At 44.0% G+C, this 16,628-nt stretch overlaps 1 protein-coding gene across 8 annotated transcripts in view; it reads left to right on the top strand.

Moving 5' to 3' along the window:
• CDS1 (CDP-diacylglycerol synthase 1) overlaps window positions 1-16,628 on the top strand; it is a 429,921-nt gene that overhangs the window by 387,798 nt on the left and 25,495 nt on the right. For all 8 annotated transcript variants that reach the window (XM_056568773.1, XM_056568774.1, XM_056568770.1 and 5 more), the window contains 2 exons: window positions 4,315-4,373; window positions 6,951-7,033. In XM_056568773.1, the coding sequence (XP_056424748.1) occupies window positions 4,315-4,373; window positions 6,951-7,033 (142 nt within the window). The remainder of the gene's footprint in view (window positions 1-4,314; window positions 4,374-6,950; window positions 7,034-16,628) is intronic.

Below are 16,628 nucleotides of genomic sequence, written 5' to 3'. Positions count from 1 at the left end.
GGTTCACCCTCCACCCGGAATGCCGCCTGACACTACAGGAAGGAAGGATGGATGGCCCGGACCACCCTGACAGGTAGGGGGAGAGAAGCGGGTGGCGGCGGTGGCCTATGGCCCCGCAAAAGCCACTGCAGATCTTTGATTTAAAGCGCCCGCTTTAAATCAATGATCTGCAGCGGTGTCCAGGGGGTTAAATAGCCGATAACTTATACCGGAATATCGGTATAAGTTATCGGCTATCGGCCCTAACCTGCACCGATTATCGGTATCGGCCCTAAAAAAACGATATTGGTCGATCCCTACTGTGGACCCTAGGCTGGGAACAGGGTTACAATCCACAGCTTCCAAGTGTCCCAGGGTGAAGACACTATTTCCGGCTTCTAAGTTTCACTGCCTTTCCACATGCATAAAGGGGCCCAGTTATTGCTATCTGACTGTCCCCTTATCACCAGCACCTTGAGGGGCTCTCATATCACCAGACTGTTGTCTACACAGTTTCCTTCCGCTGTCGGTCTCCCATCTCTGGGCTGCCTCGTACAACTGTGGGTTCCTGCAGGCAAGGGTCAGCGGACAGTCAGCCAGTCTTCGTCTGCTTGGCCTCCTACACCACCGGGTCACCCATAAGTTTCTCTGCACTCCTGTGTCCCACTGTCTGGGGGAGGTTTCAAAAAAGCATTCCTGTGTGCGGAGGAATCCTCCACCTGTCAAATACCATACACTTCCCACTGTGTGGTGGAGGTTCTGGTAACCGACTGCTTCGGTCTAGTCCCGAGGGGGTCTCCCCATGTTGCTCCATGAGCCCTCTACAATGCACCACATGCTGATTAGTGGGGTTTCCTATTTTATCAGGTCCTTCTCCCCATGCCTGCCGCTCTCATGGCTTCAGGCTCGTAGCCCACTTTTAGTGCGTGGTTCTGGATGCGGGACACGGTGTGGCCATGGTCTCTATGCCAGGTAGTCGGACTGTGTCTGCATGGCTTTCGATTCCACCAGGTCACCTCCCCCATTCCTGCCGCTTCTGTGGTGAAGTCTAGTGATTCCTTCCATGTGAAGTTCAACACAGTGTGCCTATGGGTTCACGGGACCCCTTCTGGGTCTGCATGTTTCCTGCCCCATATGCATCCCATCATCTCTTGCATCTGCGACAGCTGTCCAGGGGTGTAGCACCATTAGGAGCTGGGGCGTGGGCATCTCCTGCAGGTTCCATGGCTTTTCATGGCTACAGCTGCATTCTCTGTTTTCCTTTTTCTAGGAGTACCACGTTGGTCTGCTAGGAGCATGGTGGTGACACACCATTGGGTGCTGTGTGTTTTCCATTCTGCCAGACTTTGGATGTCTGCGGTTTCCTTCGTGTCTGCAGTTTGGTTCCCCTCTACTATCGTAAGGTCCCCTGTACATGTAGAGTCCTCCCTCTCTTCTGCTCGGTGTGATGCCTTGGGCCTTACTGTGGTCTTGTTCTGCAATCCTGCAACGGTTGAGCACCTCTGTTCTGGCCCTGGGCCTGCTGGGGCATCACAGTCAATTCAGCCCCTCCCTATGCCTCCAGGTACTTTTCCGGGGTTTCGGTCCAAGGTGGCTCAGGCACCTACTTGTTTGCCTTCTTCACCTTCTGGCATGGCTCTTAACACGTCTTGTATTTTTGCAAAGCTCCAGTGTGAAAGGTTTTTCATCCCTCGGGGACACTTGGTGGCTCCTCCAGACAGAGATGGGTTGTCGCTGGGCCTGGGGGCTACGTCCACCCAGTACTTGTTCTGTGGCTGTGGGGAAGCATTTCCCTGCTCCTCATGGCATATTTTGCCAGTCCCCTTTCTACAGGGGGTATGGGGATCAGGGTGCTTGGCATGAGTCAGTACCTAAGTTTTCTCTCGTCCACCCTTGTTTCCCTCCACTAGGGGGACTATTTTGTTGAGTTTTTTCTGTTGCCATCTCACTGTTCCCACTATATTGGTGAGGTGTCTGACTGGGCCCTTGGTTTTTGCTGAGAGCAATCAACAGAGTTTTTAGCTTTCCAGGCTTGAGTGCTTACTGTCCACCATTGCAGCCTGGCTCTTTTTGGTTTTATGGTTATCTGCGGCTGCTCTCGCAGCCTTGGCTCTCCTCTGGTGGGAGGAGTTTGTGTCCTTTTGTATGGCCGGCGTCAGCTGGTCTGGCCACCGTCTGTTGTTTCCGATTCTACCATTGCTTTTTTCCTCCCTGAAAGGGTGTGTTCTTCATTCCCTATTGTTTGTGTCAGTTTGTACTGCCCTGACTCCATAGTCTTCTGGAGTAACCTTCCTGTGCCGAGAGCCTACGAGTCCCAGCTGGGTTCTAATTTGTTTCCGTTTCCGTTCTGGGGGATGTTTCTCCGGAGTGCTCTGGTCCTCTAGGGTCCAACACCGGTTGGTCTCCTTGGCTTGGACTCGGTCCTAGGATGCTGTGGCATGCCTTCCTTTCAGACTGCTCTTCCGGTTTTTTGGGCCTTAGTGATGGCTAAGGTCCCGGCCATGTGTAGTGATCCGACACTAACTCCTCCATAGTCCGTGGAGTTTTCGCTGACGTCGGTTCAGGGGTGAGTCTTCCATTATGGGTCCGTCTGTCAGATGGCTCATACATCTCCAGTTTCCATGTCGGTCTCTCCGGTATCCGAGATTTCCCCTTTTCAGGGCCTTTCCACTCCTTTTTTCCTTTGGGGTCCAGGTCCTCCTGAGATAGAGGGCGTCAGGTCTTCCGGATTACATCAGTGCGGCTACTGTCGTCTTCCAGGTGCTCATGGCGGGGCCCTGGGGTCAGGTTTTTTTTTCCGGTCTGCAGCTGTTCTTTGTTCTCTGCACCAGACCTCTCCAGAACAGATTCCGTCTTTCTTTTTTCGTGTATTTTCTGATCTCCACCTCATGTCTAGATCAGGCGTCCCTGTTGTGTTCCTGGCATTTTTTTCCTCTCTGCTTCTGGGATGGTTTTGGCCCATCTGGCTCCCTGGTCGACCCTTTCTGGTCTCTCTATAGGGACCGGGTGTCTTGAGTATACAAAGGACAATCCGGGTGTCTTGAGGCTACAAAGGACGTTCCCTTCTTTTGGTGTCTTAGTCCATCTCTATGGACCGGGATCTTCCGGGAACTCTATTTCTGGACCTCGTTTGTCTCTGGCCTGGGGGGCTCGTCCGCAGGCCTTGTGGTCTCGGGAGTTTCTGTCTCGGGACTGACTCTTTTTCTCTAGTGGTTGGTTTTTCCCACCTTAGGGGACTGCTTTGGTATGTCCCATCTGTAAGGTGTCCACCGATGAAGAGCGACCGAGAAAAGAAGATTTAATTTTTTTTTGTGCTTACCGTAAAATCTCTTTCTCGTAGCCTTCATTGGGGGACACCGCACCCACCCATTTCCTCATCTTTTTTCTGGATTTCTTTTTCCGGTTCTTGGGTTGTTTATCCGGGATTCCTTTATAGGGTCCTTCAGACATGTCTTGCTGGCTTCTCCTACTGCTTTGTGACAAAACTGATTACCTCACTGCAGGTGGGCGGGTATATCCTGCCAGGGAGGAGCCAACTTTTTTTCTTCCTAGTGTCAGCGCCTCCTAGTGGCAAGAGTATATACTCATCTGTAAGGTGTCCCCCAATGAAGGCTACGAGAAAGAGATTTTTTTATGGTAAGCACAAAAAATCTCCTTTTTCTATGCCACTTTTTTATGGAGGTGAGTTGCGCCTTTTTAAAGGGTTTGCGACAAATTTTGCGCCTTTTTAAAAAGTTGTATTTTCATAGATTCCTGACCACTGCAAAATCCCGACTGAAAACACACATACCGCCGCCAAGGAAAGAAATGTGCGTAAATGAAAAGGCGCAACAAAAGGCGCAAAAAATGCACTGCGCCATATTTTTGTGCCAAATAAACCCCAGAAAACAAGGGTAAAGTGACGCCCCCACCCCCTGTGTTTTCATCCACCTTTTCCTAGCTATTCATTCATACCCTGTGCTCTTATTTTAGGTCTCCTGGGTGACATTTAAGAGTTTAAAAAACCTCTCATCTATAAGCCACAGCTTAATGCAGGCGCAAATAGCATCCCTCACTCTGAAGGACCAAGTACATCTGTGTACTACACAAACAGCTAACTTACTGTTTTCCCCATGATGGCACTGCTGGGGAATTGAACACTTTTTGTCAGGTTCCCCGACAGATTACAGTTTATCGCTGGGGGGTACTGGACAGCAGCAGAACAAACCCTCTGGTCAGCATGCCGTTAGGAGACCCTTCTTACAAAGGGTTACTCCAGTAGGAGTAGGTGTTTGTGCTCAGTGGATACACAAATATATATTAAGCCATTTCAATGTTTTATTTCTTTGTCAACAGGTTTCTGCATGTTTGTGTTGAGCCTAGTGAAGAAACACTACCGTCTCCAGTTTTACATGGTTTGTATTGATTCCTCCCTGCACCAGCAGATCTTTTATTGCCTAATGATATCCCTTGCCGTGTCCTAACATGTTAAGGCTAATGTATATGCATAAGTCTTTATTTATCAATTTAATCCAGGGAGCTCTGCGAAGATTAGTGTCGCAGAAAGCTGGAATATTTTACAAAACATTTAAAGCTCACCTCCATCCAATAAAAAAAAAATTTCTGCTGCGAACACTATACTATTATATTGGTGCAGATAGCAGAGTTCTGGGCTGCTGTGTGCAGAACTGAACTGACTTCTGAAATTCTTTTCCTGACTTTGAAGCTATGTGCATACTCAGTTTTTTGGCCACATTTCAAGGCTGCTAAAACCTTCAAATTTTTGCTGTCATTTGGAAAGTTTTTTTTTCGGGATCTTTCTAGTTTTTGGGGGATTTTTTATTTATTTTTCTTAAAGGGAAACTGACAAGCGATTCAACAACATTATACCTAACACACAGGGTTATAGTGTGGATGAATCGGACTAAAAGGGACTATAAACTACTCCAAATGGTGCCACCATTCAGGAGATACAAGAAGTATTAGGGTCTGTTTTTAATATGCTAATGCAATCCTCTGCGCAATGGAGGCAGAAGGCAGCTTACAGAGCTTCTCTGCCTCTGTCACCTCTGTTCCCACAAGCCCGCTCACATGGTAGAAGGGTCAATCATGAATATTTATGAAGTGGGTGGGCATATGAGAGCAGAGGAGATAGCGGCAAGGAATTTGTATGCCAGCTCCTGCCTCCATTGTGCAGAGGACAGTATTGACATATTGGCAACAGACCCCATTGGCACCATTCAAAATATATTGGTGCCGGTTCACCCACACTATAATCCTGTGTATTGGGTTTAGTGTGGGTGAACCAGCTGTCGGCCTTTTTGGGCTCCAACAAAAACAATAACTACCAAAAAAAAAAGCTTTTTGCAAAGTAGGTATTATTTGAGACGTTTCCTAGAATTTGTGCCTGAATACAGGTCTGTTTTGGCATTTAAATGACCCAAAAGGCATTGCTTGAACTTTATTTTACATCCATAATTGTTTAGAACTTTAAATTTAGCTAAATAGTAAGAAAGAGATGTTTTACTGCTGGGACCCCTGCAATCTCCAGAACAGGGTCCGGCTTTCTTTGCAAGGAGCGGTGGGGTCAGAACACACACGTCTTTGGGAGCACTGGACATACACAAGTCCCGCGCTTTGGCACTCCCATAGAGTGCATGCCAGCCCTACTGCTCCATGCAGTGGAGAGTTGGGGCCACGTTCTGGAGATCATGGGTAGAGTTGTCCCAGTGATCGGACCCCCACCTATCCTGAAGATAGGGGATAAGTGCTGGAGTACCCCCTTTTAATGTGCTTTTGGTTGTTTTTGTGGATTAGTAAAGTCTTTAGGGCAAGACTTTTGCTCTGTGCCATTCCTCTAATGCCAGCTATGCCTTGGTGGTTGCTTGGCATATCTTCACCACCCCCGAATGGCGAACCTTTGTGATATTCATACTTTACCCTTTATTAAAAGCTTTGCTTTGCTTCCTATTTAAATAAGGATACATTTCAGGGAATTGGCAAATATGGTGGTAAAAGCTTGGCTGCTTTCCTCGCTGTCCAAAACAGAGGGCTGCTCTGACAGAAGTGTGCGAAAGCTAACCAACATTATAAACTTTTCTCTTAGAAACTAAATGCACAATTGGGACTGGCTTTCTATAAAGTGCTACATGGCCTTCTGTGTGTGATTTCTGATTGAAAATGTGTCACTATGTGTGACTCTTGTTCCCTGTTTGTTCCATTTCCAGATATTAAGAGTGCCCCTTTCTGCTGGTGCCCCCTCTTATGATTGTTGGATAACATTGCTTGCAATATCTGCCATGTAGTTCACTATAACTAATAATATGGGAGGCAGAATTGAGTTTCAGTGGCACTTCAGCCTAAGGCCATATTCACACGGCAGAATTTCCATGCCGGATTCCACACTGGAATCCGGCACGGAGATTCTGCTGCAGCAGAGTCCCGTTGAATTCAGTGGGATTCAGCTGCTCTTTGCATAGGAAGAATTTCCGTGCCAGATGTTTCCAGCATGGGAAATTTTATTTTCTGTGTCTGCACAAAGAATGAACACATTAATTCTTTGTGCGGAGTCCACACAAAATGCATAGCCGTCTGAGATGTTGCATTACTGTGTGGTCCTAGCAGATTTTGACGGCGTCCGCAGTGTCCAGAATATCCGCACAGAGATTCTCCGTGCAGACAGTCCGGATGTGTGAACATAGCCTAATAGTTGTCTGTCGTTGGCTAAATGTTTGTCTTCCTTATTTTTTTGCTTTCTTAAAAGGTATGAAATAAAGATTCTTGATCATATAGTAATTTCTTCCCTTGTTCTTATCCAATAGAAATCTTCATCCAAGGAAAAAATGTTTTCCATCTCCTTTACATGTCCTTTCTGTAATTGTCAGGTCCATTGTTTGTTTACTTTGTCTGTATCTATAAGAACAATCTTTGCTCCTTGATTAGTTTTGTCTTATTTACTGATTGTTGTGTTGTGTTGTCTTCCCTATTAACAGTTTGGATGGACTCATGTCACTTTGCTGATCACTGTCACACAGTCTCATCTTATCATCCAAAATCTTTTTGAAGGGATTATCTGGTAAGGTTTACATTTGCGTGAGTTCCCTATGTAACATGCTCATTGAGTGATACATATACCTAGACCCAGCAGCTGAATCACAAATGGATAGAAATTTCCTTTTCAGTGGTTCAGTTGTATTTATACTCTTACAGTATATGGACAATAATGTGACCTACCTACCTCCAAATTTTGAGTCTATAGCATAAGAAAGGGTCTAAGGACAAGTTATTATAGGTCATAGCTATTTGCAGTAACCTAAAACAACAAATGCAAGCACAAAATCTGCTTATTGCGAAGAAGAGGATATTTCGGCCGCGTTCTGCAATTACAGCAGTTCTGCCATGGTAGCGCAAAAGAACACGGTGTATAGATCTTGAGTCTGTGGTTTACTTTTAAAGACTAAAATGAATCCTGGACACACTACATTTTTAATGCAGTAAAATGTTCGATAACCCATTGGCATATGCCAGCTATCAGAAATGCCCAATGATTAGTTATGTTTTATTATGTGTTGTTGTCTAAGTGTGTGCACAAGCATATTTTGACATTATCACAATAGAGAGCACAGCATAAAATAACGCATATACACTATATCATGCTAATAACAACAGAAGGAAACCTTTGGCAGAAAATCAAAAACAATCGAAAAGCCTTTACTGCCCATAGCAGTCAGAACTTTGATTAGTTTCTATTTAGACATATTTTTTTTATTATTTAAATAACTACTGCCCATAAGTACACACATAAATATTTGTCTAAACCTGAAGAGTGATGCAGTTGCCCATAGCAACCACTTCTTTTATGAATAAAAAGGCTTCTGAAAAATTAAGAAGCAATCTGATTGGTTGCTGTGGGCACTGCACCCCTTTTCCTCTACACAGGTTTTGATAACTCTCCTCCACTATCTTGCACACACAGTTGTGACATCACTACAAAAAAAGAGCTGTCTTTAGTAGAAACTCTCACTCTATTGTAGCATTATCTCAAGAAAGTAAAAATACACACATACTATTGTGACAAAAATTATAAAGCACACACTTACTGAACGTTATTAACATATAAGCACATATTGCGATATCATAGTTTATACTGCATGTGTTGTGACATCATCTTCATTAAAGGAGTTTTCCTATACTAAGATTGGTCCACTTGAATAGGATGAGCTGCTATACCATGTACACTGTGCCTGGCAAGTGAGGAGAAGGCCACAATGCTCTCAATGAGTGCCACAGCCTCTTCAATTCGCTGGTCACAGAGGGAGCATAGGCTATAAATATTAAAGTCCTTGGTACAAGTGGTATGTTTTTTTTTTGTTTTGTGTTTTTTGCTGTCCCGCTAATGATTTACACATTCCAAAGGAATTGACTGTCACGGTCCTGGCATGACTATTTTAGTAAACATGTCTGTTCTTTATGAAATAATAATTCTGGGACATTTTTCAGTATACCTCTGTGTTATGCAGCTCCTTTTTTTTACTCCTCTTCTTCTTCAAAATGTATTAAATTGACAGTTGGGTGTTACTAATTTGGTGGTCTGTCCCTACACTGTGTGATACTGTTCAATTGGTGCTGAGCAGTGCCAGACTTTATAGACACATATGAGGGAATTCATCAGTAGCGTCTGAAAGAAAGACTGTTTTGTTGCCCATACTAATCACAGCTCGGCTTTCAGTTAACCTATTACGAATGTGGTTCGTCATTGGTCGGGTAAAATTGTATGGAGAGGTTTCCTGACTTGGCTACTAACACTTTAGATGCCGCTGTCAAAGTTGACAGTAGCATGTAAAGTGTAGTTAACCGTGTCATTGGCAGTTCAGTGGTTTGGGTCAGTCCCCCATGAGACTATCATTGGGAATGGACTCATTCCTATGGCAACCTAAGGGCTTACCTATCCCTCCGGTTGCCCGGGTTCTTCTATTGATAGTATGTAAGAGTTTAATTTAGTGGACTTGTATAAGCAATCAGACTGCTCATCCAGATCAATGCTGTACATCTTCCTTCACAAACTAACAGTTTAAATTACCTCCTTTTCCTATTTCTCTTATAAAAAATGTAAACAATTATTTAGTATTGCCGCATGCAGAAATGTCTGAACTGATGGGCATGGCTTGGCTGCTGAGCAGGATGGCTGCATGATCTTTCGGCTCCCACCTGAAGCGTCTGAATAAGCGACTTCTGACCCGCTTCTCTAACCCACTCACAACCGATCAGGTATAGAACACATCCGAGATCAATCCTGTCCTCTAAATTGACTGACTTCTACTCTGCAGCTGGGGAGCGCACGCTCCAAAATGGCACTGCCTTCTCTACCTCCTCTTTACAGAGAACGAGTCCAGCTTACAACGATGCTCGCTGAGATGCCACAGGATGCAGACGCAGCAATTCGGTCCCCTCACCCTCTGGGCTGAAGGGCTTAGGCTTCGGAACAGATGATAACTGATGCAAAGAAAGCACTGGGATATCTCCACAAAGACACCCAGACACTGCCATGTCGATGCCATCTTCCCCCGTGCCCGGGAGCCCCGGTGAACAGGGCTGTGGAGTCGGACGAAATTTTGGGTACCTGGAGTCGGCAAACAATGCACCGACTCCGACTCCTACTAAATTTAGATTGGAATAAAAAAATAAAATAAAAGTTTAAATGTCCCAATTCACAAAAACTTATAATTAATGACTTTTCTACTGTAAGAATAAAGAGCAGTGCATGCAGTGTCTCACGTAACCGCAAAACGAACACGTTAAGTGACCGTGAAGAAGTATGCTTTTCATGTGCTTCACTATATGGCACGCAACGCACAATTAGGAGCGTCAATACTTTATACTTTCCATAGTGTTGTGTTCTGCTGTTACAGGGAACCCATGGGTAACCTAGCCTCTCACTGATAAGGGATTAAAGGAGAACTCCAGAATATAAAAATTGTCCCCCATACTGCTGGCAGTAAAAAAAAATAAAGATGTGCATACCTTCCTCCGCTCCCCCGGGGCCTCCGCTAACCGGCTCCGGTCTCCGCCGTGATCCTCTTCCTGGTTGCTGGTGGTCAGCGAGTCATACTGCGCTCAGCCAATCACCAGCCGCAATGAAGTCCCGTCTCGGCCAGCTATAGGCTGAGTGGCAGTGTGAGGTTCTCGGCCCCGGCAGCAGGTGCCGGTGTAGTGAAGAATTTTGTGTCCTGAAGCATTCTCACACTGCCACTCAGCCTATCACCGGCAGAGTCGGGAATTCGCTGCGGCCGGTGATTGGCTGAGTGCAGTATGGCTCGCCAACCACCAGCAACCAGGAAGAGGTTCGCGGCGGAGACCGGAGACGGTTACCGGAGGCTCCGGGGGAGCGGAGGAAGGTATGTACATCTTTATTTTTTTACTGCCGGTAGTATCGGGGACAATTTTTATATTCTGGAGTTCTCCTTTAAGTAGATATGTTTTTTTGCAGGACTAGAGACTTGTATAAGCGAAGGGAATGGAGAGTCAATAGCTCAAGACTGAAGCTGTAAACCATTGGAAAAACTGCTACCATTCAGCTAAGGCTATAAAACTCAGATTGTTAGCTTAAACTTTAAACATGACTATGGGATTCTACTAGGGAAATCATGTTTTATAATAAATGCCCCTTCCTGGATCCTCCCACTGCCCTATCTTCAGCAGCAGATCAGCACCAAAAAGGAGATGGCAGCAGCTTCTGCCCAACTCCCTCTCTCTGCTAGAAAAGCTTAGAAGAACTTGGTGGAACAGCTTCTTGGATTCATCTGTAAGTGTTTGTTTATAAGTACATTTGCATATTAATACAGGGGAGTCGGAAGTACAAAAAACTGTGGAGTCGGAACATTTATCTACCGACTCCACAGCCCTGCCGGTGAAGCAAAGGCCGCGTTTATTTTCTCAAAGCAGCAGCTTGGACCAAGAAGGCCAGGAGGCCTTGGATCAAACAATGAGTGTAGATGTTTTTGATATTATGCCTACCTCTGATGTACCTCTAACTGACACTTCTATGAAAAATATGCTTCTATTGTTTCATACTGCATTCCATGCGGACCTTGCTTTCCATTTGCAACCTATTCATAATGCTATTTCGAAATCAGAAGGCAGAATCCACCATGTTGAAAATAAAGTGGCAGTGCTCATCCCCTCACACAACGACCTTATTGCTGCACACTATGATATAGAATCTGAAGTGCTAGCTCTTCGGTCAAAGTCACAGACTTGGAAGACCGCTCGCAGAGAAACAATATTAAATTCCGGGGCATTTCTGAGCATATCACCGCTAAAGAGCTCATGGGTTATCTGCAATCATTCATTAAAGGCCTGTTACCAGATTGCTCACCTACAGATCTCATCGACAGATCACATAGGGTGCCCCGCCCTAAGCATCTCTCCTCTGACATTTCGAGGGATGTTCACGCTAGGGTGCATTATTTTCACATCAAAGACTCTCAAGATGAAGTCTAAGCGCCGAGAGTGCTTCCCAGAGCAATATCGGCATATCTCTCTATACACCGATCTGTCGGCAGCGACTCTTCAGCAAAGGAGACAACTAAATCTTGTCACTGCGGCATTAAGATGCAACGAGATCCTTTACAAATGGGGCTTCCCTACTGGCATACTGATCCAAAGAGAAAACAAGCTGTTCTCCATTTGTTCTCTGGATGAAGGTACATCTCTACTGCGTACCTGGGTAATTCAAGTAGACGTTCCTGAGGACTCTGCATCTTCCTCCCCCCCCCCCCCCCCCCCCAACATGTTCCCCCTGACTGTCAAATTGTTGGTGACAAGATGTGGAGACTCCAGGCGGTCTGGAATTTCATTTAGATTTTCCGTTTGGTGATTGAATGATGATTCTTCACCCCCCAAGTGCCTGATATTCTGCTGCATATAAGACTGCCACTATGTTTCCCCACTCCTAGAGTGGCTCTCTTTGTTTGTTTTCTCCCTTTTCTCGCAGGTGATCCTTCCATCCATAGTTAAACTACAGTGCCCGAGCTGCCTTGATGTCAAGATGTCTAAAGATGTGGCCTTTTAGCTTTTTAATTATTTGTGATGGTAATTAAATTTGCATCTATAAATGTTAATGGGTTAAATCTCCCTGAAAAGAGGACATATCTTTCCAAGAAGTGAAGAAGCTTTCTTGTAATGTTCTTTGATTATAAGAAACGCATCTTCTAAAGAAGGATGCTTTTAGGGTATGCAACAAACACTTTCCTCACATTTTTCAACCACATCATTCCTCAGTCACGTGGAGTGTTGATTGTTAAATCTTCTGTTGCATACCAACAAATTGTGGTACAAGTAGATCCGTTTGGTAGATACGTGATGCTAACATGTTCCCTAAATAATGTTGTCTATACAATTGTCTCAGTATATGCACCTAATAGAGGGCAGAATCGGTTCATGCATAAAATCTTACACCTGCTCAATAACTCTAAACAAGGTAGCACAGTAGTCTTATCTTCAGAGATTTTAATCGTGTCCTGGATCCTGATCTGGATGTCTCCTCTACTGCTAGGTCCAGACCATTTGCTCTCAACTCCCTTTTACATAAGGAAGAACTATATGATGGGTGGAGTCTCCACCATGCTTCTGAACGGGATTTTACATTTCATTCCGCAGTTTTTGAACAGCTATTCTAGGATAGACTTATTCCTGATAGACAGGACATTGCTTGATTTGGTCCACAACTCAACGATTGAGCCATTCCAGTTGTCCGATCATACACACATTAGGCTGTCATTAGAGGAATCCCAGCATCCTCCTCCCACGTTCTTGTGGAGGTGCAACAGTTATATAGTGAACCATCCTAAATTTGGGAATTCCTTGTTAGAGGATCTGAAGCTCTATTTTGCGACTAATATAGGTTCCTCTATCAGCCATGCTACCCTATGGAAGGCTCACAAGTCCTTTATATGAGGTTCTTTTATAAAATCTGGATCCATCCTCAAAAAAGAAAAAAATGCAAAAATGAGATGCACTTTTGGTGCAACAGATTTCTTTAGAGGCTGCTAACAAAGAACGTCTGTCCCATCGTTTGGCTGTTGAGTTGAAGTCTTTGTTTGACCAGATCAGGCAGTGTATGTTTGATGATTATGCATATCGACTTGGTAAACTTAAAGCTCATTACTATGCAAATCATAATAAGGCTGTCAAGCTTCTAGCCTTGAGGCTTAAAGAACATGCTAAGTCACGCATTCCTTACCTAAAGAAAGCACATACTGGTAAGAATCTTTTTCACCCACAACATATTGCTGACGAGTTTATGCAGTATTAGTCCTCCTTATATAATTTATCCAAAGATAAGGCAACTCCCCAGCCAACTGCACCTGATATCGCTACATTTCTGTGCCAGGCCAGTCTCCCCACGCTTTCTGGAGAACAGATAGATAAGTTAAATCTTCCATTAATGTCTTCTGAAATGATGGCTGCTATTAAGTCACTTCCAACTGGTTCACGTCTAGTTACTATAAAATCTTTGCTCCTGTATTGCTCCCGTCTATACAAGCTTTTTTCCAGAAAGCCTGTCAAGAAGGTTCTCTTTCAGCTGAAAACCAAGCTGCGCTTAGTCACAATACAAAAGTAATGCAAAAGTAATAGCGTCACAAATGTCACCGTATATATTGCTTCTTACAAAAAGTGATCAGGTTGGCTTCATAAAGGGGCATCAGGTGTATGAAAACACTTGCAAAGTTTTGAATGTTCTCCATCATGTCAATAGGCCATCTATGTTTCTGTCCCTCGACGCTGCGAAGGCGTTTGACCGCATTCATTGGTCTTTTGCTTTCTCGGGGGTATGGGGTTTACAGGTCCTATATTGATTGCTATAAAAGCCTTATGTTCACAACCTAATGCTAGAGTATTCACAAATGATACACTATCAAGCCCGTTCACCATTTTGAATTGGACAAGACAGGGCTGCCCCTTGTCGCCCTATTTTTTTTATTATTTATAGAGCCTCTTGCCCAGGTTTTACGACAGAACTCTTTCATAAAAGGAGTTAATATAGGAGGAGTGTCACACCTTGTGTCCTTGTACGCTGATGATGTGATCTGTGATCCTTACTCTTACTGACCCAGTGCACTCTTTGGAGGAGTCACTAAATATTTTTATGCAATTTAGTAATGTATATTTCTATAAATTGAATACAACCAAGACACAAGTACTCCCTATAAATTTAGATCCCGACCAGATCTCTGTTCTCAAAAATAGATTCCCTTTAGATTTGAGATCAGACTATATTTAATATTTAGGAATCAGGGTTACCCCCCCCCCTCTTCTTTATACCAAGAATTATCTCCCATTTTTAATTGCTTTTAAAATTGATTTTAAGAAAGATTTATATAACCTGAGCAGATTTGAGGTTTCATGGGTGGGACGCATAGCAGCACTTAAAATGTTAGTGTTGCCTAAGCTGCCCTATTTATACTGCACATTAAAGACCCTCTTTTCCTCTTTTATATGGTCGAGGGGTAAGCCCAGAGGGGCTTTCACATTAATGACTAGTCATAGGTTACGGGGTGGATTGGGACTCCCTGACTTATATAAATATTATATCTCTACCTTGGTGGCCCAACTTGGCACATGGTGGAAGAATGGCCCCATTCTACCGTGGCTACAGATAGAAAGTACAGACAGTCATGGCCATAAATGTTGACACCCCTGAAACTTTTCAAGAAAATTGAAGTATTTCTCACAGAAAAGGATTGCAGTAACATATGTTTTGCTATATACATGTTTCTTCCCTTTTTGTGTATTGGAACTAAACCAAAAAAGGGTGGAAAAAAAGCAAATTAGACATATGTCACACCAAACTCCAAAAATGGGCTGGACAAAATTATTGGCACCCTTTCAAAATTGTGGAAAAATAAGATTGTTCTAAGCATATGATGCTCCTTTAAGCTCACCCGGGGCAAGTAACAGGTGTGGGCAATATAAAAAAATCACACCTGAAAGCAGATAAAATGGAGAGAAGTTCACTTATTCTTTGCATTGTGTGTCTGTGTGTGCCACATTAAGGATGGACAACAGAAAGAAGAGAAGAGAACTGTCTGAGGACTTGAGAACCAAAATTGTGGGAAAAATATCAGTCTCAAGGTGACAAGTCCATCTCCAGAGATCTAGATTTGCCATTGTCCACAGTGCGCAACATTATCAAGAAGTTTGCAACCCATGGCACTGTAGCTAATCTTCCTGGGTGTGAACGGAAGAGAAAAATTGATGAAAGGTGTAAACGCAGGATATTCCGGATGGTGGATAAGCAGCCCCAAACAAGTTCCAAAAATATTCAAGCTGTCCTGCAGGCTCAAGGAGCATCAGTGTCAGCGCGAACTATCCGTCAACATTTAAATGAAATGAAACGCTATGGCAGGAGAACCAGGAGGACCCCACTGCTGACACAGTGGCAAAATTAAGTCTTGCTTTTTTATGTCTAAGTGAACTTGAGTAAGCAGAAATCCTTCTGGGAAAATGTCTTGTGGACAGATGAAACCAAGATAGAGCTTTTTGCTAAAGCACATCATTCTACTGTTTACCGAAATCGGAATGAGTCCTACAAAGAAAAGAACACCGTACCTACAGTAAAATATGGTGGAGGTTCAATTATGTTTTGGGGGTTGTTTTGCTGCCTCTGGCACTGGGTGCCGTGAATGTGTGCAAGGCATCATGAAATCTGAGGATTACCAATGGATGGCAACAAAGCGCTGGAGAGTTCTGAAGTGGCCAGGATTGAGTCCAGATCTAAATCCCATTGGAAAACTGTGGAGAGATCTTAAAATTGCTGTTGGGAAAAGGCGCCCTTCCAATAAGAGAGACCTGGAGCAGTTTGCAAAGGAAGAATGGTCCAACATTCTGGCTGACATGTGTAAGAAGCTTATTGATGGTTATAGGAAGCGATTGATTTTAGTTATTTTTTCTAAAGGGTGTGCAACCAAATATTAAGTTAAAGGTGCCAATAATTTAGTCCAGCCCGATTTTGGAGTTTGGTGTGGCATTATGTCCAATTTGCTTTTTTTCCTCCCTTTTTTGGTTTAGTTCCAATACACACAAAGGGAATAAACATGTGTATAGCAAAACATGTGTTACTGCAATCCTTTTCCGTGAGAAACACTTCATTTTCTTGAAAAATTTCAGGGGTGCCAACAATTAGGGCCATGACTGTATAGTGGTTTCACTTCCCCTAGGCCCTTACTTTTTCATGCCATATGGGATATCCCCCTCCCTGAGGAAATCTCCCCTATAATGTTAGCCAGCCTCCGCTGTTAGCAGGTCACACATACATTCAAAATATGCAACTACACAAATGCTACTTCGTCGATACACTTGTTTTCTAAGCTTATCTTGCAGTTCTTTCCTCTTGGACGAACGGGGGCTTGATCAGGGACTTGAGCTCGCCCACTTGTTGTATAGTAGTCGGGGGCTTAAACCCTTTAGTGATTTGGTAACCTCCTTTTCTATACCCCATAGAGATTTATATAAATATCTCCAAATTAGATATTGCTTGCCTTCTAGGATACATTACAAATGGCGTTACAATAAAGATATATTTCCTGTCCTTGGCCTGGAACGCAAAGGGATATGGGTTACTTGTTACCCCTCACCCCCTATCGTCCATAAAACCCTTTCCCACCTGGGAA

This window comes from Hyla sarda, chromosome 1, assembly GCF_029499605.1.
Source record: "Hyla sarda isolate aHylSar1 chromosome 1, aHylSar1.hap1, whole genome shotgun sequence".
In the NCBI taxonomy this organism is placed as follows: domain Eukaryota; kingdom Metazoa; phylum Chordata; class Amphibia; order Anura; family Hylidae; genus Hyla; species Hyla sarda.
Note: the sequence above shows the minus strand (reverse complement) of the source record. Positions and strands in the feature narration are given on the sequence as shown.